Below are 26,789 nucleotides of genomic sequence, written 5' to 3'. Positions count from 1 at the left end.
TGTGGAGCCCAGGGTCAGATGGGGAGTCCCCAGCTGATCCCAGGCTCTATGGGGGCGCTGACACTCTGAAATGCTACGTGCAGCCTGACACCAGGCTCCTGCAGTGTTTCAAAGTGGCAGCACTGCACGGAGCCCGGAGTCAGCGGAGAAGCCCCCAGCTGATCCCAGACTCCCTGTGGTGCTGCTGCTTTGAAATGCTGTATGCAGCCTGACATCAGCGGGGGAGTTCCCAGCTGATCCCAGGCTCCACAGAGCACTGCCGCTTCGAAACACCATGGGGACTATGGCCCCGCTGGCCCCATCTTCCCCACAGTGCTTTCACCTTTGAAGTGTACCAACAGCCCAAGTGTAGCAACAGCTCTAGTAATGTTGCTACACTTCAAAGGCAGAGGCGTCCTATCAACTAACTGAAATTTAACATCCCTAGAAAGCACTCAAATGTGAAATTGTGGAACTATCAACTGTGGTTTGTAACCTATCCTTTAAATCACCTTCTGTACCTAATAAATGGAAGACAGAAAATGTGACGTCAATATTTTAAAAGGGCTTGGGAGGTGATCCTGGCAATTACAGACCGATATGTCTAACATCAGTACCAAGCAAATTAGTTGAAACTATAGTAAAGAATAAAATTGTCAGACATGTAGATGAACATAGTTTGTTGGGGGAAAAAGTCAACATGGTTTCTTTAGAGGGAAATCATACCTTACTAAATCAGAGTTCTTTGAGGGGGTCAACAAACATGTGGACAAGGGGGATCAAGTGGATATAGTGTAATTAGATGTCCACAAATCCTTTAACAAGGTCCTTCACCAAATGATCTTAAGTAAAATAAATTGTCATGGGGTAAGAGGGAAAGATCCTTTCATGGACTGATAATTGGTTAAAAGACAGGAAACAAAGGGTAGGAATAAATGGCAAGTTTTCAGAATACAGAGAGGTAACTAATGGTGTCACCCAAGAGTCCATAATGGGACTGATCCTTTTCAACCTTTTTATAAATGATCTGGAGAAAGGGATAAACAGTGAGGTGGCGAAATTTGCAGATAATATTAAACTGCTCAAGATAGTTAAGACCAAAGCAAACTGTGAAGAGCTTCAAAAAGATTTCACCAAACTGAGTGATTGGGCAACAAAATGACAAATGAAATAAATGTAAAGTAATGTACATTGGAAAAAATAATCCCAACCATACATACAATACAAGGGGAATAATTTAGCTATAACTACTCAAGAGAGATTTTAGAGTCATTGTGTTTAGTTCTCTGAAAACATCCACTCAATATGCAGCAGCAGTCAAAAAAGCAAACAATGTTAGGAATCATTAAAAAAATGATAGAGAATAAGACAGAGAACATTTTATTACCTCTATATAAAACCTAGGTATGTCCACACCTTGAATTCTATGTACAGATGTGGTCACCTCATCTCAAAAAAGATATATTGGCATTGGAAAGAATTCAGAAAAGGGCAGCAAAAATGATTAGGGGTTTGGAATGGGTCCCACATGAAGAGATTAAAAAGACTGGGACTTTTCAAGCTTAGAAAAGAGGAGACTGAGGAGGGATATAATAGAGGTCTATAAAATCATGACTGATGTGGAAAAAGTGAATAATGAAAAATTATTTACGTGTTCCCATAACAAAAGAACTAGTCACCAAATGAAATTAAAGGTAGCAGGTTTAAAACAAACGAAAGGAAATTTTTCTTCATGCAGCACACAGTCAACCTGTGGAACTCCTTGCCAGAGGATGTTGTGAAGACCAGGACTTTAATAGGGTTCAAAAAGAACTAGATAAATTCATGGAGGTTAGGTCCATCAATGGCTATTAGCCAGGATGTGTAGGAATGGTGTCCCTAGCCTCTGTTTGACAGAGGCTGGAAATGGATGACAGGAGAGAGATCACATGATGATTACTTGGTCTGACACTCCCTCTGTGGCTTCTGGCTTTACCCACTGTTGAAAGACAGGATACTGGGCTAGATGGACCTTTGGTCTGACCCAGGATGGCTGTTCTTATGTACATCCTCAGATCCAAAAGAAGCAATCCAGAAATTACATTTATGATATATCTGATGTAAAATCAGAATAAAACAACACTTTCAGGCCCTTCTTATATGTGCCCCCCCCTCCAAAAAAAGAGAGTGCCACAATCCTTCTGAAAAAGAAAACTGCTTTTATATATATCTTACAGAAAAATCAGTAAGAACCTGCCTTTACCTGAGCCACATTTAGGGTTGTAGAGACCTTTTCTTGTTTGGCTTCAACTGTTCGGAAGCTAAAGGCTCTTTCCAACACTGACTGATCGATCCCCGTCAACTCACAAATTTCTTTAAGCTCTATGACAGCAAAAAACAAGAGAGTGTAACTATAATTCACTTTCATATCACTGTAATTTGTACTGGCTAAACTTAGAAAACACTATATCAAACAAAAAGCTAATTATTATCTTTAACTTTGAAGAAGTGGAAAGTTTTGGTTGATTGTTACCCAGTGGCATAGGTAACAAGTGGATGGGTCAGATGGGCGGATTGCAATGAGGGTGGAGTATGAGCGATGGGGCCAACTCCCCGCCCCTGCCAGCCTCTGGGATTGGGGGGAGAAATAGATGCGGTGGCCGGGGGGGGGGCTGTAAAAATGGGGACCCCCCCACAAAAATGTGCACCTCCCCCCTCACTCTGCCTCCTCTGCCAGGTGTTCAGGGCTTACCCCATTCCTCCTGAGGGGGCTTGTCCTGCTTTTCCCAGTGTGCTGCTTTGCCTGCCCTGTGCTCCAGCTGCAGAGCAAGACTGGGAGCCGAGGCTTGCCCTGAATGTCTCTGACTCCCCTTCCTGACAGCAGTGTCATGCAAGCGGAGCAGAACAAGAGCCCAACGCCCTTGAGAGGGGCTAGCCTCTGTTCCCTGGCAGGAGCAGAGTCAGGCTGGGGGCTGGTGGGCCTGGATATTGAGAGGGCCAAAGCCCACCCAGATCCACCCATAGTTATACCTTGGGTTTTACCACTCTACCCCTTCTAAAGTTGGCTGAAAACAATAATAGAAAAAATATTCCATAAAAATCCTTTTGAAATGTGAAAGCATTTTCCATTTCGTTCTATTGCAATAAGTCGTCATTCTTTTCCCATCTTCTGTGGAAACTTTTTTCCTGAAACAGAACTTTCAAACACACAAAACAAAAACACCACATTTTCAAACTGTACCAAAGACAACAAATGAAGTCCTTTCAAGTGACTTAAATTACACCTTGGCAGTACAAAACCAAAAAATATTAAACTGCATAATTACTGTGGTACAACATAGTACATCAGTTCATAAAGCAATTGCTTCCATTTAATATTTTAGAAGAAAGCTTTCATAAAATGGAAAGACTAAAACCCTAATTTAAAAAAAAAAGCTAATGAAAAAAACATTTTTGTAAGTAAAATTTTAACCGAACCACTAAATATGAGAGATTTTAACTAAATCTCCTTAGAGATGATGTTCAGAATAAAAAAGGAAGTAATGTACCTTAATCCAGATATAAGAGTAAAAATAAATCTTGTATTTACAAGCTACAGAGTTTGCAATTAACTAATCAAATATTACTTTTTTCATAAGCCCATTGTCATCTTACCATTTTTATCTTTGATTTTACTTTCATCTAAACCATTTACTCGAGATTCAGGTTTGAATTCAATGTTTCCCAGTTTTAGAACTGCTGCTACAATCTCCAAGATGGACTGTGTTTCATGTTCCATAAAGCCAACTATCTGCATGGCATTCTGGAAAAGGGAAATAAACCTTGATAAAGATGTAAATTTTTAATCAAACATATTTATATTTGATTAAATTCCATCATTTATATACATCAGCACAGAATACAAATATTTTCCAAATACATATACAGTAAAATTCCAATCATCTGGCACCTTTGGGACCCAAGGGGTGCCGGATTATTGGATATGCTGGAGTACCAGAAGGGGGCTATTAAGGGCCTGGGGGGGAAGGGGGAGACTGCGCACCGTGGGCAGCACTCCAGCTGCTCTGCCCCCGGCTTCCCCAAGTTTGCCGCTGCTAGAACTGGCCAGCGTTGGACTTGGGGAATCCGGGGGCAGAGCAGCTCCAATTGTCTGGCTGGCCAGAGCACTTCCGGGTTCCAGTTGGTGCCAGACTATCGGGAGTGCCGGACCACTGGATGCCGAACAACTGGAGTTTTACTGTACATATTATGATATGCAAATATGAAAAAATGACTAGGTTTAGATAATTATATCACAAAATAATAAGTGAGGTTTGTGAGGATTTAGTTTAAACATTTATGCCAACTGAATTACAATCTGTAGTGTTCGTACCAGAACACTGAAGTAATCAATGTTTTTAAAAAGATTTTTTTCCTCCAACTGCCTATACTTCAATTAGAGTAATTGCAGACTCATACCAAATTTGAGAATGCTGAGATTTTTGAAGAAATTATTTAAATGTAACAACAGAATAGGAGAAAAGCATCACCAGAGTTCAAACTTTTCTTAATAAGTACAGAGATACAAAACCAAACTGTTCTATCATGACATTGGTTAACAAATGTTACATCTCAAACTCATGGTGTACTGCAAGTCTGTAAGAAAAGTGTGCATAACATTAAGGCCCCAGTCCTAAAAATGACAGCAGAGGTGGATGCCCTCTAGTACAGAGTTGCAGGAATAAGGACTTGAAATTTTGATGTGTGTGTCTTGGATTAACCCAAACAGAGCTGTATCTTACCCTAACTGTTCTGAAGTTTACTGCATCATCCACTCCGTTTACTCGGGCAGAGTCCAAACTCAGGTAGTTATATCTGCTGAAATCCCGTTCAAGTTTAAGTGTGTCTAATCAATTGAACAAAAATAAGATCATCAGGTATCTTTGTTAGTGGCTCTCTTTCACCCCTACGGCCAGTATTATGAATAACTGGTATTAACAAAGAGTCAACATTAAACTGACTCGGTGATCTTTAAATTGAAAACCCTTTAGAGAAAGGGAGGTCTCTTTACTGTGTTCATACAACATCCAGTACAAAAAAGTCCCCAATTCTGCCCATGACTTTGATTACCACAGTGTAAATATTTACTTACTACTACTACTAATGTTAAATAATAAATAGTAAGTTAAGAAAAGATACCTTTCTTCACACAGAACACAAAAATGAAAATATTGGTTGAGATGGTTTTATTAGGAAAACAAAAAACAGGCATCACATCTGATATACAGCAGAGGCGCAACACTTACTAAGCAGGTCTTCTGATGCACCAGATAATAGCTGATAGAAGATATGAAAATTTCTTTCACCCCTTGGCTGTTTAACAACACGGGACTTCTCTAATAGATCTAAAGACAAAAATAATAGCAGTCAATTTTTTCTACCCCCTTTTCTCTCTATTAAACAAGATTTTTTAAACTGTTTCCTATTAACACCAGAGTTGATTAAATAATTTTATGGAATTAAACAAGCTGTGATGTTCCTTCACTAAGTTATTGGCAAAGAATTTTGTTCATTATCTGCCCAAGTCAACCTACATAAACTGATGATTTGTAGATGTTTCAGCCATACTAAATAGTCATGATGGGACAGGTTTTTAAATGATATTGATGTGCCTAATAAAACTCATTGAAATCAATGAGCTTTAGATTCTAGGTACTTTTGAAAACCCCAGGAGGTACCTAAAGATCTTTTAAAAACTGGCCCTATATTCACAGGCATAAGCAGCATCAGGTGAAAAAGCCTAGAGAGAAAATCCAATAAAAGACTGGAAGAACAACAAAAAATAAGGTGGGGGGGGGGGGGGGGGGATTCTTACACGGCAATAGAGCTTTAAAAGTGTTTAGAAGGTGGAAGCAACAAAGAAAAAATTTTCAAGTAGGACTCAGGCCATATCTTCACTTCTTGGAAGATTGACGCTGCGGAAGCACCACACTGACCTGGACAGCAGTGGGCAAAACTTACAGCAAGCACAGCATTTTTAAGGCTGAAGTCCACGGTAAAGGAGAATTTAACTAAATGCTGAGGTCTTGGGGACTCAGTTTGGATTATTTCAGTCTATTTGTAATCAAAAAATGCATTTTATAATCTAATAATCCTATCGTTTGTCTTCACTATTTCCTAACGTGGGCTGTATTACATCAGCATATTCAGCAAAAAAGTAGCTTTGCAAAATCTTGTAAGAAACAATTGCTATTCAGGGATGCAAAGTGCAGCAAAACTTTGGTTCATAATTCTGCTTCTCATAACTCTAGTTCGTCAACTACACACCTCATTCGGAACCAGAAGTATGCAATCAGGCAGCAAAGACACCCCTCCCCCCCAAAAAAAGCAATTACAGGTTAAATCTCTAAAATCTGGGACTCTCTGGTCCAGCAACATCTGTGGTCCGACAGGATCATGGATATAGCTGGACCAGAGAGCCCCAGCTGGCCAGGTTCAGAAGTGCAGCCTGGCTGGGATCGGCTGGGCTGGGCTGGGCTGGGGGAGGGAGTTGAGTGCAGTGGGACTTTGGAAACAGTAGGCTGGGCTGCGGGGGGTGAAGGGGGGGCGCACGCTCTAAGGGGTGGAGGACTGCCACTGGAGGGCTCTGAGGGCGGGAGGCTGGTACTGGGACCTAGGTGGTGCCGGATTGTCCGATATGCTGGAGTATTGGGAGGTACTCCGGCGGGGGACTGTGACGGGTCTGCCGGGACCCACACTGCATCCGGGGGGTGGGCGGGGAACGATGCGGCGAGGGGTGAACCCTCCGCCATTTTGCAGAAAGGCGGAGGAAGCCCTGCACAGCCACCCAGAGTTTCCGGAAGGGGAGCGGGCTCCCCAACACGCCCCCCCCCCCAACTGCAATAGTTATCGCCGAGCAGGGGGTTGAAGGGCAACGCTGCGGGACCAACCCGGCAGCACTCCAGCTGCTCTGCTCCACTGCTTCCCCAAGTCCGCTGCTGCTGAAACTGACGAGCAGCGGACAAGCGGCGGAACAGAGCAGCTGGGGTGTTGCCAGGTTGGTCCTGCAGGGGCGCCCTTTACCCCACTGCTCGGTGATAACTACTGCTCTCTGGGGGGTGGGGAGCCAGCTCCCTTCCCGAAAACTCTTGGCAGCTGTGCCGGGCTTCCCCGCCTTCCTGCAAAACGGCAGAGAGTTTGCCACCCTCTGGCCGGACACAGTGCGGGTCCCGGCAGACCCATCACAGGAGTATAATCCCCTTCCTCTCTTCTCCCCTTCCCTTTACCAGCCATGAGCGCCCATGGGGCTCACAGCTGGTCCAATTGTCTGGCTGGCCGGAGCACTTCTGGGTTCCATTTGGTGCTGGACTATCAGGAGTGCCAGACCACTGGAAGCCAGACAATTGGAGTTTTACTGTAATTTGTAGTCCCTTCATTTTCACACAGAGGGGCTCTCCTTGGCTATCTAGGCCAAGTCACAAGACAGGTTTCAATCAACAAACAGCAGATAATTTTTACAGAAAAACATGCAGCTTCCTGACATACCATATTTTCCCTGTTTGGTTCCCTTCTCATCCATGAGAGAACAGAATAATGGCTCTTCAACAGGGCCTGCTAATGTTAACCCTATATTTGGAACTATGTTCCCCAAGTGAAATAAGCCCTAAACACGAGACTTATTGGTGGTATCTACAGTCAGCCACAACGTACAAGCTTTCAAAAGGAGATAAAATCTGTTTACACCACATAGTAAGTGGTGTGTGTTGATTTTTTTAAACTTTTTAGCCAACAGACTTTCAAGCCTTTTTCTTATTTTAGAAAAATTTTAAAGCTACATATTTCCTAGAATCAAAAAATGACTGTAGAAACAAGAATAAAAAAATATGTGTCTAACAATGACGTTAGAAAACCTTCAGATTTTTAAAACAAGAATTTAAAAAGAAATATCTACTCATAAGAAATCCAGTAACATTGTCTTGGCCAATAGAAATTCCACAACAGTGACCATAAAAATATAACTAGAGTTCATTGCTTTTCTGCTAATTCTTCAGTAAATATACACAATTACATATACCCTTTTGTTTTCTAACCTAAAAGTTACTATGTTTACTCACAGCTTTCTTCCATATTGTTTCTGAAGGATGTAAAAATAAGATTTTATTCTTAATTATAGTCATAAACCGTCATTTGGATTGTGAAGTACATCCTTGCAGATTAAAAATGCTTTTCTAAACCAGGCATTATATCTACTATATGTATAGTTATTTTCTAATGTATCACTAAATCAGGGTGAGGATCTGTTGGAGAAAGCCACCATCATGGTAAGAGTGAAAGCATTCAGCAGGCAATTTGCTCTACCACCATCTTTTTAAAATCAGGCAGAAATATATGTTACTTAGTAACTGTGACATTTTGCAGTTGTCTAGCATAACAATACATGTATTTTTCCAGTCTCTAAGCTTATTTTCTTTTAAATGGAACACAAAGAATACGAACAATTTCTGTGACTCATCAGAAAAATTACTGCCAAAATTGTAGCTACCATCTCAGGGCTGTTTTCTAAATACATTACAGGCAGTCCCCGGGTTACGTACAAGATAGGGACTGTAGGTTTGTTCTTAAGTTGAATCTGTATGTAAGTCGGAACTGGCGTCCAGATTCAGCCGCTGCTGAAACTGACCGCCAGTTCTGACTTACATACAGAATCAACTTAAGAACCCCAGGCGTCCCCAAGTCAGCTGCTGCTGAAACTGATCAGCAGCTGATTCCAGGAAGCCTGGGGCAGAGCAACTCTGCCTCGGGCTTCCTGTAGTCAGCGCTGGTCAGTTTCAGCAGCAGCTAAATCAGGACGCCTGGGGCAGAGCAGCTGGGGCGCCGCTCCTCGGAACTACTGGACCAACCCAGTAGCACCCCATCTGCTCTGCCCCAGGCGTCCTGATTCAGCCGCTGCTGGTCAGTTTCAGGACCAGAGCAGCTGGGGTGCTGCTGGGTTGGACCAGTAGCGCCCAGAGCGGTGCTGCGGGACCAGCCGGCAGCACCCCAGCTGCTCTGCCACAGGCGTCCGGAGAAAAGCCTAGTCTGCTGGGGGGGGGGGGGCGTACTAGCTGCGCCCCCCCCCCACTCCAGCAGACCAGGAAGACACGGGCGGCGGACCGAGACGCACCGCGGTCCCGCCGCCTGGGTCCTCCGTGGCAGACCAGGGAGACAGGGAGCAAAGCCTCTGAGGATGCCGGCAGCGGGACAGCCACGGGGCTCCGCTGCCGGCTTCCCCTCGGCTTTGCAAAGCCGCGGGGGGAGCGGGTGGGGGGGGCTCGAGCAGCCCAGGCGCCCCTGGGCTGCCCGAGCCCCTCCGCGGCTTTGCTCTGCATCTTCCTGGTCTGCAGACCAGGGAGACGCAGAGAAAGCCCCAGAGTACACGGGGGGCAGGACCGCGAGGTCCCACAGTCCGTGTACTCTGGGGCAGCCCCGTTCGTAACTGCGGATCCGACACAAGTCGGATCCGCGTAAGTCGGGGACTGCCTGTACTCAAGTGTGAATTTTTAAGATTTATAAACTACTCTGGAATAGGAGACAATTGGGGGCATGTATTTTCAAGTTGATCATGTAATTACAAGTGCAACTGTATATGAAAACAGTAATTTGAAAAGTGACTACACCTGTTCCTAAGAAGTAACAGCAGTCCATCCTATGAACCCTTTTAACACAGATTTTTTTGGCATACTTTTAAACTGAGAAATAATAAGTGATAGCTTTGGTTTGTTTCATGAAAAGACTGACCATCTAAATACACATGTTCCTTCACAGGGGAATGAACTGTACTTCTAGATTCTTGCTGGGAAGCCTCAGGAAGACTATACCACAGGGGTAGGGAACCTTTTTTGGGTTGGGAGCCGCTAACCCACAGAAAATAGTTTGGGGGCTGCGCGCACACAAAATCCTCACTGATGTGGCCCCCAACAGAAAAAGACTCCCACATTCCCCTCACACATCAGTGCCATGGGGGCCCAGTAGATTTTGAGTGTTCCAGCCCTATAGGGAGGTGTCAGGGAGGGGGGGCTTAAGTGCCATCACGGACTCCCCAATGGTGGGGGGAGCCCCCAGCCTTAGGGGCCGAATACAGGGCCACACATCCAGCCATCTGGCCTTAGGTTTCTCAACCTATGGCAGGGGTGGGGAAGTCACATAAGAAATAAAGGCTAGTGATCTTCAGTGGGATTCTACCCATCCCTAGAGAAGGAGAGAGAAGGTACTATCAAGAGGACTTTGGCACGTTCGACAAGTTTTCATGAGATTGACTCCAGGGGTACGTCTAAACTACATGCCTCCGTCGACGGAGGCATGTAGATTAGACAGATCGGCAGAGGGAAAATGAAGCCGCGATTAAAATAATCGCGGCTTCATTTAAATTTAAATGGCTGCCCCGCTCTGCCGATCAGCTGTTTGTCGGCAGATCGGGGCAGTCTGGACGCGCCGCGTCGACAAAGAAGCCTTTCTTGATCGGCACAGGTATGCTTTGTGAAACCAGGTTTACCTGTGCCAATCAAGAAAGGCTTCTTTGTCGACGCGGCGCGTCCAAACTGCCCCGATCTGCCGACAAACAGCTGATCGGCAGAGCGGGGCAGCCATTTAAATTTAAATGAAGCCGCGATTATTTTAATCGCGGCTTCATTTCCCTCTGCCGATCTGTCTAATCTACATGCCTCCGTCGGCGGAGGCATGTAGTCTAGACACACCCCAACTGAGTAGGGACCAAAATATACTTCTGGGATGGATGCTGGTACGATTGGTTAAAATAGATTTAAACTAGCAATCTGGGGGAGACTGTTGGGAGATGCAAATGTAATCTGCATATATTATTCTGATGTTCAGCAAGAGGAAAATCAAGTAAAAGAGATGCACCAATGGACAAAGGAGGGTAGGAGACCAAACACCACAAGTAAAGACAGTGCCAAAGCTACCAGATAGTAACAGTCGGGCAGGTAACATTGTACCTAATCAGGCAAGGAATCTGGGTGAAACCAAGCAGAAACAACTAATATGTCTGTACTCCAATGCAAGGAAGCTGGGTAACAAAATGGAGGAACTAGAATTACTGGTGCAGGAAATAAAACCAGGGATTAAATGGATAATGGAAACATGGTGGAATACTATTCATGATAGGAATTCAGATGTTAAAGGGTATGTGCTATTCAGGAAGGTCAAAAATCAACAAAGGTGGAGTAGCAGCATTGTGTATTTATGACAAGGTAGACTGTAAAGAAATTGTAAGTGAAGGAATGCATAAAACGGAATAGGTTTGGGTCAAGATTACTTTGGAATAGAAAGAAAACAGAGGTTCCATTAGAACAGTGCTTGGGATCAGATACAGATCCACAGGAAACAATATGGATACGGACAGATACTTCTTTAATATTTTAATTAACTAAATATACTGGGAATTAAGTGATTATGGGAGGCTTATTTCCAAGATACAGATTGGAGGACAAGTACTATTAGCAGCACTAGGGCCTAAACATTCCTGCACATGAGAACTGACATTTCTTCACTAAATAGTCACCGAATGATCAAGAGGTGATGCCATTTTATATTCAATATTGGTAAATGGGGAGGACCTCATAGAAATACAGGTTGTAGAACGCAATCTTGGTTCAAGAGAGTATGAGTTAATTCAATTTAAACTAAGTGGAAAGATAAATAAAATTAGATCTGCAACTTGGAACCTTTGCTATCAAAAGGGGAAACTTAAAAAAAACCCATAAGACTTAATTAGGGAAGCAACTGGACTAAAGAACTCAAGGATCAGAATGTGAAGAAGACTCGCAATTACTTTAAATAAAAGTTGCAGGAACTATCTGTTGCCAGTTTTCCAAACAAGGGGAAAAGAACTGGAAGAAAGAATTGCAAACCTAATTGGAGGAACAAGAATTCCAAAGAGATTATTAAAAGAAAGCAGAAAGCCTAAAAAAAAATGGAAGACATAGATCATCAAGGAAAGCTACCAGAAGTACAAAGTGAGAACTGCTAAAAGCTAAGCAGAGTTGAATACTGCAAAGGAAATTAAAACCAACAGTCAAAGGTTCTTTATTCATATAAATAAAAAGAAAATAAGGAAAGAAGAAGTGGGACGTCTAAGCACGACAGATGCAGTGGAGTTTAAAGACCTAAACAAATATATTGACTTAATTTTTAATAAGAGTAACAAGGAGTTTGGGGACACTGGCTGGATGGAAGGATATGTAAGTAGAAATCATCACATCCAAGGTGGAAGCCAAACTCATACAATTTAATTGGACTAAACTGGGTGGTCCTGATAATCTCCAGCCAAGAATATTAAAAAAGTGCCACGTGAAACTGCAAACCCAAGAGCAAAGATTTTTAGTGAAACTTTAAATCTGGCAGTTGTACCCTACGACTGAGAAATTCTAAATACAGCACTTTACTTAAGAAATAGAAAAAACGGCCCTAGAAAGTACAGGCTCATTAGATGGTATGATAAGTTGTCCTAAAAGTGGTATTTGGGACAAAATATATGATTTTACAAAAGTTAGATCATGCCAGACCATCCTAATTTCTGTCTCTGAGAAAAAAACCAATTTTCTAGACAAAGGAAACACAGTAGATCTAATCAACCTGGATTTCAGTAAAGCATTTGACACAGGTCCACATGGGAAATTATTAAAAGGGGAAGGCAGCAGTTAATTGAAAAAGGTGGGTAAGGTTCTAGTTAAGGGGACATTACAACAGGACATATTGAAAGTTGAGCTATCAGACTGAAGGGAGGTTACTTGTGGAGTTTCTCAAGGATCAGTCTTGGGATCCATCTTACTTAAAAGAATAGGAGTGCGCTAACAAAATTTGCAGATGACACAATGTTTGGAATTATTGCCAGTAGAGAGGAGGATCAGAGTATCATAAAAGATTTGTAAAACTTCAAAAACTAGAGTAACAGAAATAGGATGAAATTTAATAGTGCAAATTCATGTACCAAGAACTTTAGCTTTAAGCTGGGGACGTCTCAGTTTGAAGGTAACAGGGGAGAAGAAAAACCTGGAGCTATTGGCCGATTACAGGATGACTATGAGCTGCAAATGTGACAAGGCAATGAAAAAGGATAACTAAGTCCTAGGATGAATCAGGCGATGTAGTTCCAGTCTAGATAGGCAAGTGTTACTATCATTACATCACTCGTGAGAACTCACTTGGAATTCTGGTCTCCTATATTTAACAAAGATTCATTCAAACTGGAACTATTAGGACAACAAGAGGAATGGAAAATGTACCTTATGAGAGGAAGCATAAGGAGCTTGACTAGTTTAGCCTAACAAACTGAAGGATGAGGGGTGATAGGATTGCTCTTCATAAATATATCATAGACATAAATACCGTGCGGGAGAGAAGTTATTTAAATTAAGGGCCACTGCTTGCACAAAAAACAAATGGATATAAATTGACCATCAGTAAGTTTCGGTTTCAAATTAAAGGAAGGTTTCTAACCATCAGAGGAACAAAGTGCTCCATGGTGACAGTTGGGGATAGGAAGTGGGGGAAACTTAGTTTCAAATTGTTGACAAATTTAAGGAGGTCGTATGAAGACTTTTTCTAAAATAGTATATGGCCCAACTGTGACTGTTAGCAGATATTTCGAATGGCTGAAGATAGGCTCTAAGTTACTACACAGAATTCTTTGCCAGGAGTCTGGCTGGTGGATCCTGCCCTTATACTTGCTAATGAACTATTACATGTGGGGTCAGAAAGGAATTTTGACCCAGGTCAGGTTGGCAGAAGGCCTGAGGGCTTTCTTCTTCCTCTGCAGCATGGGACATAGTTCACTTGCTCATTTGAATTAGAGTTAACGGGATGGAGTTTCTGTAACTTGAAGTCTAACTCAAGACGTGAGGACTTCAGTAACTCAGACAGAAGTTATGAGGAATTGAGAGTTGGTGAGTGAAGTTCTGTGGCCTGTGCCGTGCAGGAGGTCAGACTAGCTGATCCATGATGGACCCTTCTGGCCTTAAGGTCTATGGGTCCGTAAGGGAATGCAGTCAACTAATTCATGCTGCCCTCAGTTATCAAGCAATATGCAGAAGAAAAAGAATGTCATCATCTATATAGTTCCTTTATTCCCCTATCTAGTTACTAGTGACAAGAAAAGGAGAACTAGGAATACTGTCAACTATTTCTGCAATTCATAACCACAAAATTCAACTGATTAACCGCAAATAAAACACTCAAGTTGTATTCACTGAACAACTTCTCTGAAACTTTTGCAAATCTTAACTACACCTGGCAACAACTCCTGTGTGGTCAGTAAGACTGCATTGATCCCACCCTGGAGCTAGTACACAGCAGCTTTTTAACAGAATGAAGCCAACAATTCAGGACAGAAAAAGAAGGTAAATATTTTATCTAACTGAAGCTGCAGGAAGAAATTTAGGTGGTCTTTTGTGCAGACTAACAACATGGCCAGGACACTGGAGTCTGTATGCTTTCTTGACAAAAAAAAAAAAAAAAAAAAAAAAAAAAGGACCATGGTACCTCTCAGCACAAATGGTCAATATAATAAAAGGGTGCAATATGTACAAGGTATAAATACTCCTCTTCAGATACCTCAATTGAGCTAACTTCCCTTCTTCCCCCAAACCCAAAGGCAATGCGGGGAATCGTAAAAGAGACAAGTCCTTTTCTCCTGACAGTCAAACTCCTACTGCTAGGGTTGCCAGATACCTTCACAAAAAAACCCAAACATGGTGGAGGAAGACTCTTAAGACTACAGTGAGCAATTCCTGACCCGATTCAGACATACTAGGTCACAAATAGGAGTTACAGCTACACCAGTCTCATGTAGTGGTCAGTATCACAGACTTGAATTTAAGGTCAGAAAAGAGCATGACCATCTGGTTTGACCTCCTGCACACTGCAAGCCAAAGAACCTCACCCACAGTTGTTACTTCATGATTCAGCTTTACTCTTCACCCAAAAGATGAGAAATTCCAGCCCCACTCATGCACCATGTCAGCACATTGGCTGTGTGCAGTCACTGAGAAGAATGCCACTTACTATCCTGGCCACTGGCCTGGCTCTATAGCACTTGGCTTGTGATCAAGCAAGATGGCATAGGACTTCAGAAAAGGTTTTCCAGTATATTGTAAGTGGCTGATCATAGTTTCGAAACACATGCCCGGAGATCTGATAAAGCCTATTCATCACAATTAACTTTTCCACTCACCATTTCTTTTTCATGATAGCATTAATGTAATAAGGTGCCAAAGTGTTGCTAGATGCTTTACCACAGATATGTAGTTTACAATTATCAAATCTAAGCGGACCTCAATTTGGAAACAGGCCTGACCTGACTAGCTCAGCAGGTTTTTTAGTTGATTCCGTTTAACAAGATTCGCTTAAAGGCTTTTCCACGTATGGTACACAAGATATTGCAGGTCTGATCTGTTCCCACTGGAATTCCCTTCAATGGAAGGTGGGATGGGACCTACATGCATCACTGTGCTAATTATACTCTGTGGTCAGTCCTTTGCACTCATGTTGCCACAATGAAGGGGGCTACAACAGTGCTCTTTGTAGTATATTGGCCCATACCAAAGGGATTATCAAAGAAGAATGCTTCATGCTTGTTGGCATTTAATAGTTTTGTGCTTCTCAAGTGTTGGATGCTCTATGAACACTACTTAACCAAAGATCTTCCTTCCAGCATGGATTTGTAAAGAACAGATCGTGTCAAACCAATCTGATAGCTTTCTTTGATAAGATAACGAGTCTTGTGGATAAGGGAGAAGCGGTGGATGTGGTATACCCAGACTTTAGTAATGCATTTGACATGGACGCACATAATTTTATCATCATTAAACTAGGCAAATACAACTTAGATGGGGCTACTATAAGGTGGGTGCATAGCTGGCTGGATAATCGTTCTCAGAGAGTAGTTATTAACAGTTCACAATCATGCTGGAAGGGCATAACAAGTGGGGTTCTGCAGAGGTCTATTTTGGGACCGGTTGTGTTCAATATCTTCAACTATTTAGATATCGGCACAAAGAGCACGCTTATTAAGTTTGCAGATGATACCAAGCTGGGAGAGGTTGCGAGTGCTTTGGAGGATAGGATCATAATTCAAAATGATCTGGACAAACTAGAGAAATAGTCTAAGGTAAACAGGATGAAGTTTAATAAGGACAAATGCAAAGTACTCCACTTAGGAAGGAACAATCAGTTTCACACATACTGAATTGGGAAGCGATTGTCTAGGAATGAGTACTGCGGAAAGGGATCTACGGGTCATAGTGGGCCACAAGCTAAATATGAGCCAACAGTGTGATGCTGTTGCAAAAAAAGCAAACATGATTCCGGGACGCATTAACAAAAGTGTTGTGAGCGAGACATGAGAAGTCATTCTTCCACTCTACTCTGCTCTGATTAGGGCTCAATTGGAGTATTTTGTCCAATTCGGGCACCACATTTCAAGAAAGATGTTGAAAAATTGGAGAAGGTCCAGAGAAGAGCAACAAAAATGATTAAAGGTCTAGAAAACAAGCTATGAGGGAAGAATGAAAAAATGGGCTTTAGTTTAGAAAAGAGAAGACTCAGAGGGGGCATGATAGCAGTTTTCAAGTACCTAAAAGAGTGTTACAAGGAGCAGGGAGAAAAAAAAATGTCTCCTTGGCCTCTGAGAGGACAAGAAGCAATGGGCTTAAACTCTAGTAAGGGACGTTTACGTTTGACATTAGGAAAAACTTCCTAACTGTCAGGGTAGTTAAACACTAGAATAAATTGCCAAGGGAATTCCCATCTCTGGAGATATTTAAGAGCAGGTTAGATAGACATCTATCAGGGATGATACAGATGGTGCTTGATCCTGCCGTGAGGGCAGGAGACTGGACTCAATGACCTCTCGGGATCCCTTCCAATTCTAGTGTTCTATGACTATGATTCCGAACTCATTATGAATGCAATAATATTTAATGGCAATATAAGCTGCAATATAGTTCATCCTATAGAGACTATCATCAATAAAAAGAGGTCCTCCACTCCACTAAGCCTTATATATTAGTGTACTTCCAAATTTTTCAAGCAAAGAGTAGAAGACTTGATATAATCGCTCAACTTACCCAGACAGAGAGCCTCACTTAGTTTCTACTTCCTAGTAAGCCAGAACCGCCACTGTTATATTTGCAGAATTCAAATGAGAAATAGTTTGGCAATATAGGGTCTGATCTAAAGCCAAATGAAATACCTCTGACTTCACTGGAAATTGGATCAAACTCATAATATTTTATTGCTGTAATTTAAGGAATATAAAAATTAGAGAGGGGTGATGTAAGTATCACTGGATGTAACAATGGACTAATGATCAGAAAACAAGCAAGAGTATTATATTAACAAAATATAGGGTATGTTTATACTTGCACCCTCTTTTGAGAAAGGGATGCAAATGAAGACATTCAAAATTGCAAATGAGGCCAGGATTTAAATATCTCATGCTACATTTGCATATTCGCTTTTTGGCGCTATTTCAAAATAACAGATGGTGTTAAGACGCGGTTATTTCAAGAGAAAACCCTTCTCTCAAAAGAACCCTTATTCCTCATACAATGAGGTTTACCAGTTATTTTGAGAGAAGGGTTTTCTCTCGAAATAACCGCATCTATTCCTTCGAAATAGCGCTATTTTGAAATAGCACCATAACGCAAATATGCAAATGAAGTTTGGGGTATTTAAATCCCGGCTTCATTTGCAATTTTGAATGTCTTCATTTGCATTCCTCTCGAAAGAGGGTGCAAGTGTAGACATACCCTGACCCTTCTTTAGCCTTTCCAGGTTCTCTTTCAGTGATGTAGTAGACCAGAAAAAGGATTCTAAAATTGACTTAAAACACAGTAAGTCAAGCACCCTAAAACAATCCTTGATTTCAGAAGGAGGTAATGTCTCATGAAAGTTGCATTTAAGATCTCACTAAACGTGGTGCAATTGTGAAAATGTACCCACAAATCAGAAGACATCAGTGACAGGGTGACAAAATTCAATTTTACATTATAGAGTTAATTCAAATGAATGATTTAAAGGTAAGACATTTGTACAGGTTAAACCTCTATGGTCTGGGACTCTCATCTGGCAACATCTGGCCAATGGATGTGGCTGGACCAGACAGCCCCTGGACCAGTGAGCCACCGAGCCAGTTGAGAATCTGATGGGTGGAGATGGCGGTGGCCAGAGCCTGGCATATGACAGAGAGGCTGGAAGTAGAGCCAGTCCTGCAGCTGGGGAGCCAGTGGCTGGGAGGTGGGAGTGGAGAGCTGGTGGTCTGGAGCCAGGCCAGGGGGCTGGGAGCAGAGCCGGTCCCACAGCTAAGAAACTGGGAGCGGAGCTGGTCCCATAGCCCAGGAACTGGCAGCCTGGCTGCCCAGCTGGGGGTCAAGGAGTGAAGCCAATCCTGTGGCCGGGGAACCAGTGACCCAGAGCCCAGGCAAGGGGCCAGCAGAAGAGCCAGACCCGCAGCCACGGGCAGCAAGCCTGGCTTGGGCCTGCAGAGCAGCAGGGTAGGCGGGCATAAGGGCAGTCCAGGCCAGGAAGCAGAGACCTCAGAGGCCATCAGAGAGGAGCTGGAATGACCATCCTTGGTCCAGCACCCTCCCTTGTTCAGGACCGGCCAGGTCCCAAGAGTGCTGGATTAGGGAGGTCCAACCTGCAGTACTACATATTTTAAAATGTAGAACACTATTAAGAATAGACAAGAAAACAAACTAATACTAAATAGTAATTGGCATCTAAGAGAGTGCTTCTCAGATATACATAAACAACATTGAAATATGGACAGTTCAATAAGCATCCAACTTTAAGGGGCAAAGGATGGAAGTATTTTTTTTCAGGTATTAATGCCACAGCCCTTGATAACACTGACATGAGGCCAAGATCACAAGAACTTAAAATCTACACCTTTTACAGGCTGTTTTACATACATATGCAAAGAACATGAAAAGGGGAAACAAAGCATTACAGAACTACTATACTGGCCTCCTTTTTATCGTGATAATTAGTCTGACATTTTATGGACAAAGCAGATGAAAGTTCACATGCTGCACTTGGAGAAATTTCTTTTTTGCATACAAAATATTTTGAATATTAGAGGGAAAATAATACACAAACCCTGGAAGAAAAATTGTGTTGAGTTCAACATTAAACAAACATAGCATCTGTTGACCTCGAATTTCTTTAGTTGCAAAATTTCAAAGTTAATGGGTAACCACACTGTAAATAGCTCTTGGTCTGAGTTTCATATTCCTGTGTTTGCAATAAACTCTTTCAGGCAAAGCCTTACAAAGCGATCTGCAAAGGACACTGAATTTGCCATCCCCTTTTTTGCGGTCTGTACAAAAATCCCTTTTTGTACAGCTCCTTTATTGTCATCACAAAACAATGGACTTCTTTTTATTTATTTATTTAAACAATTTCTCAACAATAGAGTGCTAGTCTGATTAAGAAAATGAAATATCTGGAATGTGACCACCACCGATACCACTTAGATCTGCTACATCAAAACCACAGTTAAAGGAAACAACTGTCCTTAAATCTCCCTTTCAGATAACAATTCCAATGATGGATAATCTATGGTCCTATAATGCAGGATTATGGGCCCTTTAAGCAGTAAACTTTTACTAGTGTGTTTTCTCAAATGCATTTTCCTTTGTTTTATCTACAATTCAGTACAAAAAAAGCAACTAGTATTTTCTCTCTCTTCATAACACGGCGTTCTAAATAAAAAATACATATATCCTCATAAGTCCTCTCCCTTCTTTTTACTGCCCATTTTGAAGAAGAGTAGCCATGAAATGTTTTAAGTCAGTACCAAATGTAATACTCACAGTTACTTATAACTCCGCCAAGTGGATCACCTTTGAAATCAAACTCAATATCCATATACTTTCCCTGTGGAAACAATGGATTCAAGGATGTTACCACTCCATTCCAGACCTTTTTCAATGTCCTTAGTCATTTTATTGTACTACAGAGAAATTCAGTTGCTTCTTTATGGTGTATTTTAAGTTATAACAAATACTTAATAAATATATGCAATACCTTTTAAAATAATTTTATTACTCCAACTGGGGATTTTTATGGTAATAAGCTTTAATCAACAGAGGATGAAGTGTTCCAACACAGATTAATTGGCTTTGTATTTTAAGTTTGTAGAAATAGCTGTGATTGTTTTTAAGAGCCAAGATTGCTATTCAGCAGGGGAGAGCAAACACCAGTCCACAGGCCGGATCCAGTCTGGCAGAATTAAGTGATATTTACTTGCCCCTCCACAGGTATAGGTGATTGCAGCGCCTTTAGAATTTGGATCGCCTTTCCTGGCCAACAGGAGGTGCAGGAAGCGGTGTCCTGGTCCATACTTCTTCCCACCACTCCCATTGTCTAGGAACAGTGGTGATCTGTGGACAATAGGAGCCATGACCACCACTACCTGTGGAGGAGCAGGTAAATATAGTTGCAGTGGACCACTAGGGGCGAACCGCCACCATATTATTGCCCACCCCTACTATACAGTCTTGTTTGCAGTGAGATTATAACCTCCAAAAGGAATACTTAATAGAGTTTAGAAAACTGACAGGACTATTTGTGTGCGAACTGCAGTGTTCTGATCACATGAGCACTGGTGGCCTGACTAAAATGTACCTTGTTTGTATGAATATAATCCTCTTTCAAATGAGACTACATTAACACAAACAAGATTCCTTTTAGTTATCTCCAACAGCATACACACTGGGCAGTTAAGACTGCAATACTTTGGTACACTCTGTAATTCACACCTGCGGAACAGTGTAGACATAGCCTAAAGAAACAATACTTACTGCCTTAAAGGCATTACCAGACCTAGTAGGTTGTGGAATTCAGGAACCTGTTTTTGGCTATACAAGGTTAATTACACAGGAGTGTGGATCAGAGCATTCATAGGGTATTAAATTAATTTGGGATTACTGAGGGGTAGGTGAGGCTGCAGATGCTGATGTGTTTATAAATCATGTCTCAATAAAGCTACAGCCTGTTCCCACTAAGTTGTCTGACTTATCACTCAGGTGTTTGGGGCAAAGATTTGAGCAGCCTGTTACCACAGCCTCAACTCAAAAACTGTCAGCAGTACAGTACAACTGTAGTCCCTCTCCTTGACTTCTGTTTGACTTTTACACATCACAGAAGATCATTTAATTCTGTGCATTATTTTAATTTATGGTGACAGGTGTTCAATTTAGTAACAGTTACTTTCAACAGCAACAAGCAGCAATGGATCCTTATGGTTTATGAAGTCAATGACAGTACAGATCATGGGCAAACTGTTCAAGGATGATGCATTTTGGCAATAATTCAAACAAACTCCAAATGCATTCCCATATAATGGATTATTCTGTTTCACCTCCCCCCATTGCTTACTTAATGGAGCCAATGAATTGAACAGGAAGGTTTTGTGTTTATGCATTTCCACTTATTTTACTTAGAATGACTTTCCATCAACGAACATAACATTGAGTGTCATCTTACATTCCTTAAGCACTACCCTAAAGATGCATTCTAATTTGCTGGATAAATGTGTCAGGATTGGCCTATGAATAGTCTAGTTAAACAGTAACAAGGTGTTTTTTTCGCTATGTTGGCAGCTATGTCATGGACAACATAGGAGAGTACTTGTATTTTCTGGTTTGAAAAATTAATCTGGAGCTAATAAATTCAGGCTTTTCTCAAAATTCTATTTGTTTTTTAAAGTAATTAAATCAGAGAATTATCACAGATCCAATTTTCCAATTACTGGGCCAACAGTTAGCTCCCCAAAGAGTATTTTAGCTGTGGATTTAAAAGCAAGGTCTGAAGAGAGAAAGACAACTGGTTGTACTCTCTCCCCCTTGATATTCCTGATCTCCCAAATTCAATCCTCCACACTACCTTCTCCTTGCTGTTTCATTTCCCCCTCCACATTCCTGGTCCCATTTACTCCTACTCCTTGCTTTGTTCGCCACACCACATTTCAGGCATATTTCCTTCCCTACCCCAAATACTACAATATCCCCTAAACCCTGGACCTTGCATCACCCTGGAAACATCTTGTGACACTCTAGAGCAGGAGTCTCAAACTCCCGGCCATGCAATTCAGCTCAGGATTCCAAGTGGGGGGGAGGGAGTGGGAGGGAAATGTGACTGACTGTTACTGGCCCCCCAAACCCCACTCCTTCCCCACCCTTTCTCCCCATGACAACTCATGCCCCAAGCACGCAGTTTTGAGGATCTCCAGGAGGGAGGGGAAGCCAGGCACCACAAGCTGGCAGCAGTTGTGTGCCCCCACACTCCACATGGCGGCAGGAGTCACAGGGGAAGCAGCATACAATCACTCCAGCCAAGACTGGCCTGAAGGCTGGGCATTTGAGACTCTGCTCTACAGTCTACAATGTCTGAGATAAAACCACCCTACTCTGTCCAATTCAAAAAAACAAGCAGGGTCAATCAGAGGAGCAGTCAGATCAGACTCAGCTATATGGAAGCAGCAGGACAATCTCCTACCGGCTATTGGGCTAGAGTTTGGGAGGAGACCTTCCCCTGTCAAAAGCAGCTCTCCAGCTGAACTGCGCCCCTAAATTCTACCCAGGAGGACCACAGTATTTATGTGGAGCCCCATTAAGGCTGCAAAGATATTCTAATGCATGTCAACCCATATTGAAAGTTGACCCATGGAATTATGGGATACTTTCAGCAGACACCCAGACAGAACTCGTGTCTACACTGCAAAGCAATAGGGCTTAAAACCTGTATCATGGCTTAATTTAGGCTCATTCCCTCCATCCCACGGGGTTCTGGGACCCTGGACCCAAGCCGTAAATTAGCATGATTTTGCCTGTAGATGGAAAGAGGATTAGGCTCTAGTCTGAGATGGAACCTTGGACTAACACTGCTGTGTAGACGAGCCCTTCTCTGTGGCTTTCCACAGTTAGCTCTTATGAGAAAGTTGGGGATGGGTGCTGCTCATTCTTTTGCATCTCCAAACATATAGTTGCTGCTTATTAGCAGCAATTATATTTACTGCCAATTGCCAGCTCCTATAGTTTCACATTTGGTTTTAGGATGAAATCTTTTGTTAAGGCGGCCCTGACTTGCAGAGTACAAATCCAGAATAGAAAACCAGAACAGTCAAGATGATAAATGACCCTGAACTGAAGAGTAAACACATGTAGAAACCTCCTACCAGCAAAATGAATCTGAATTAAAGATGAAAAGTTAAAAACAAAAAGGGGGGGAGAGATGATGTCATGCGCACTGCTCCCTATCACATGACTGCTTAGGCAGCCAACTGTGTCAGGAATAGCACCAAGTCTAGCTGAGGTATAATTATGTTTTTGTCCAGCCAGATAAGTGGCGACTCTCAAATTTAGCTCTCACTTGCGTACTTTGGTTTTCAGTCTAATTTTATGTTAAAGTCAGAAAGCAACAATCTTTTACCAAGAGACTAAATGCATTTTTAGAACAAGGGACACAACTAATCATGGAATTAAGCAATTATTCATAAAGCGAGAGGTTCTCTTGGGTGAAATGAAACATTAAATACCTTACATCAAAGATTTTCCAAGCATTTTGGCTGGTATCATAAGGAGTGCTAGGACAAAAATGCTTCCCTTTCAAATGACATGGTCATTCATTTCTTGCAATAAAAGCTTTTCACGTACGATGACAAAAGAAGAGTGGCTCAACACCCTCTCCCCTTTTTGAATTCAAGTTCAGCCTTGTAAAAATGTCATGAAAACTTATCAATGCCTGCAAAGTATAATATAGCAATAACTACACATCTGAAAAAGAATCATTGATGTTTACAGGTCTGACCTAAGAAAGTATCTATTTTCTCAGCTACTCAAGGCCCAAGTGATAGAAGCCACTAATCAAGCAAGAGTTAGCTTAGCTTTAGGAGGAAAGGACTCTCCTGCATACAATAAAGTAATTAGGAAGCATGATAACTGAATGCCATTCTTCACAGGGCAGATTGAGTTTACAAAAACCTACTATGCTAGGATGAGGCCTCCAATCCCGGGGAGGAAAAGGATTTTTTGGAGGTCTGGGTATATTTACACAGCAGCTACAGGGGTCCCTCCCAGTAGAGGTAAACAGACTGGCTCTGCTTAAGCTAGTTTGCAAAAAAAATAGCAACATGGCCGTGGTGGCACATGCAGCCACTCAGGCTAGCTGCTCAGGTATGTACCCAAGCGCCAGGTGGGATTTTAAGTGATCCTCTTCCTCCTGGCATATAGCTTGACTAACAGTAGACAGTGCCATGTGGATTACTCACATTCCAGAATTGCTAAGGAATTTGTGGTAAGTGACTGATGGTCTTTTTTATACCTCAATAGAGATTAACGTCCACGGCTACAAACCCCTACATTCTGGTGAACCAGCTGGTGCTGGACTACGTTTTAAAAGCTTTTTGTGAAGCAACGAGGGAAGGATCTACATTGGCTAGGGGAAATTGTATGGGGTCTCCATGCTAAGGTTAAGGTCTAACCATTTCAAGGCATGGCAAAATTTGGTATGGAACAAGTTGACACTGTCCATTTAAATGTTTTCTTCACAAACTTAAAAAAACATACTGCAGATGAGCAGTAATGCCTTTTAGAACATCTGTTCCATATATACCCGATACTGCTCAGATTTCTGTAATTACATATCAAACTCTAACCTTTGATAGGAATTATTTCCTTTACATGACATGCATGATAATTCTGCGCCTTGTACATATACTTACAAATCTAGAAGAGTTGTCATTTCTTACAGTTTTGGCATTTCCAAAAGCTGGAAGAAAAGGAAAAAAAATAAATGAAACATGGTAAAAATGGTTAAAGACTACAAAACAAGCCAAAACTATATGCAAAAAACAAACAAAATTGCACATTTTTGGAAAACAAAACATTATCCTGTGTTTGACACATCATTGTCAGTTGCTGAAGATGGGTTTATTATGTGACAAATGAAGACCTAGGACATGAGGGTGAACTCCTAAACAAGATAGATTTGGGGTTTTAAAAAAAAGGAAAAAAACCAGGCAAATACAAAAGTGTTATAAAGTGAAATTAAGTAGTGGCAGAATTGCATCTATTCCACAGGTGGACAATAAAACAGCAGCTATTCACAAGGGTTAGCCATATTTACCTGTGCCTCCGCCGGTACGGACAATTGCAGCTCCCATTGATTGGGAACGGCAATCTGTGGCCAAGAGGAGCAGCGGTCCCCTATATCTTCGGAGGCACAAATAAATATGATGGTCTGGGAACCTGCCAGGGGCTAACCCTCATGTACTGAATCCGACCTGCGGGCTGGTATTTGCCCACCCTTGATCTAGACTAAATGTATCATGACATTTCAGATCTTCTACGAACATTTTACTGTCCAAACAAGCTACAAATTCAGCAAATAGGAAACATAACTTTTCTTTTGGAAATGTTCAGTAGCAAAACATTAGTTTGTTAACTACCAAAACTGAAGGCTAAGTTTCTGGTAGCAAGAGCTGCTCGCCCAGAAACTGGCCAAACACAAGAGTATGGAAGGAGATTAAAGCCATGCCTACATGAGAAACTTGCACTGGTTTAGCTAATACACCACACACACTTATTCGGATCAAAGCAGTGGTCACCAACCAGTAGATCTTGGCGCCTCACAGGTGATCCTGACTAGTTTGGCCGGGAAGCTGCCCCCCAGGAGCCTCCTGCTTGCTGTGCAAGGTGTGGGAGGGAGAAGAGAGGGGACACTGATGTCAGGGTGTCCCTTCTCTCCATGTGGAGATAGGGTACAGAAGTGGGGGGGAGAAGGGGATGGAGGGAACTTGGCAATGCAAATCTCTGTCACTCACTGTAGCCAGACAGACACCCTCCCCAGCCCTCCCTACGAAACTCTGTCTTCAAAGGCTCCAGGGCCTCCAGAGGTGCTGGTATAACTATGGCCCTGGATGCTAGACAGGAACCAGATAACAGCGGCAACTGAGCCAGCAGACGATCGGGGCCTTGGGCTGCCTTTGACTGGTACCAGTATTGACACGCCTACACACCGTCCCGAAGAAGAATCTGCCGCCCCATCAGAAAAGAACGTCCAGCCCTAATGATTTAGTTACCTCCACCTCACAGGTGCAAATTAAGCTTTGGACCCGCTGTGGGAATGGGCATCACAAAGACGTTCCAACTTAATTGGCATTTTAATCACAAGAGAAGCGTCTATGTGACCACAGGGGTATCAAGTGGGGCCCTGTGCCCCCCTCTAATTGGAGATCCACCCATATACCTGCTGGTCAGGTGGTCTTGGACCCCCGAGACTTTAGGGACACCTTCGTCTCGTACCAACTGCTTCCCAATGGGATTGAGAGAAACTCTGGCTTCGCCGGAGTTCGGATCGCAGGGGTGAGAATATACAGGGAGTCCCTGGGTTATGTACAAGATAGGGACTGTAGGTTTGTTCTTAAGTTGAATTTGTATGCAAGTCGGAACTGGTACATATTGTAGGGGAAACTCTAGCCAAACATTTCTCCAGAGCTCAGTTTTATTCTCCCACACCTCACTTCCCTCAGTCCTTTATTCTCAAGCTGAGGTGTCTGCTGAGAAAAGCCGCTCCGCATCTCCCTGGTTTGCTGGGGGGGAGGGGCGCTAGCTTCGCGTCTCCCTGGTCTGCTGTGGGGGAAGCAGCTAGTGCGGGGTTGTCTCACCCCGTTTGTAAGTAGGGATCCGATGTAAGTCGGATCCATGTAACCCGGGGACTGCCTGTACCTGCGAGGTGTCTATTTTGCGTGCATTTCAATAAGAGCTCAGAGAACCAAAAGGGTTCCACAGTAC

The 26,789-nt window shown here is 42.5% G+C and overlaps 1 protein-coding gene across 4 annotated transcripts in view; it reads right to left on the bottom strand.

The window, feature by feature from the left end:
* MYO1B (myosin IB) overlaps nucleotides 1-26,789 on the bottom strand; it is a 195,752-nt gene that overhangs the window by 59,348 nt on the left and 109,615 nt on the right. For all 4 annotated transcript variants that reach the window (XM_075934204.2, XM_075934205.2, XM_075934206.2 and 1 more), the window contains exons 6-11: nucleotides 24,719-24,765; nucleotides 19,809-19,872; nucleotides 5,244-5,342; nucleotides 4,740-4,843; nucleotides 3,613-3,760; nucleotides 2,222-2,340 (exon numbers count right to left, since the gene is read on the bottom strand). In XM_075934204.2, coding sequence (XP_075790319.2) covers nucleotides 2,222-2,340; nucleotides 3,613-3,760; nucleotides 4,740-4,843; nucleotides 5,244-5,342; nucleotides 19,809-19,872; nucleotides 24,719-24,765 — 581 coding nt within the window. The remainder of the gene's footprint in view (nucleotides 1-2,221; nucleotides 2,341-3,612; nucleotides 3,761-4,739; nucleotides 4,844-5,243; nucleotides 5,343-19,808; nucleotides 19,873-24,718; nucleotides 24,766-26,789) is intronic.

Source organism: Pelodiscus sinensis, chromosome 7, assembly GCF_052426305.1.
Source record: "Pelodiscus sinensis isolate ZL-2025 chromosome 7, ASM5242630v1, whole genome shotgun sequence".
Taxonomy (NCBI): Eukaryota; Metazoa; Chordata; order Testudines; family Trionychidae; genus Pelodiscus; species Pelodiscus sinensis.
Note: the sequence above shows the minus strand (reverse complement) of the source record. Positions and strands in the feature narration are given on the sequence as shown.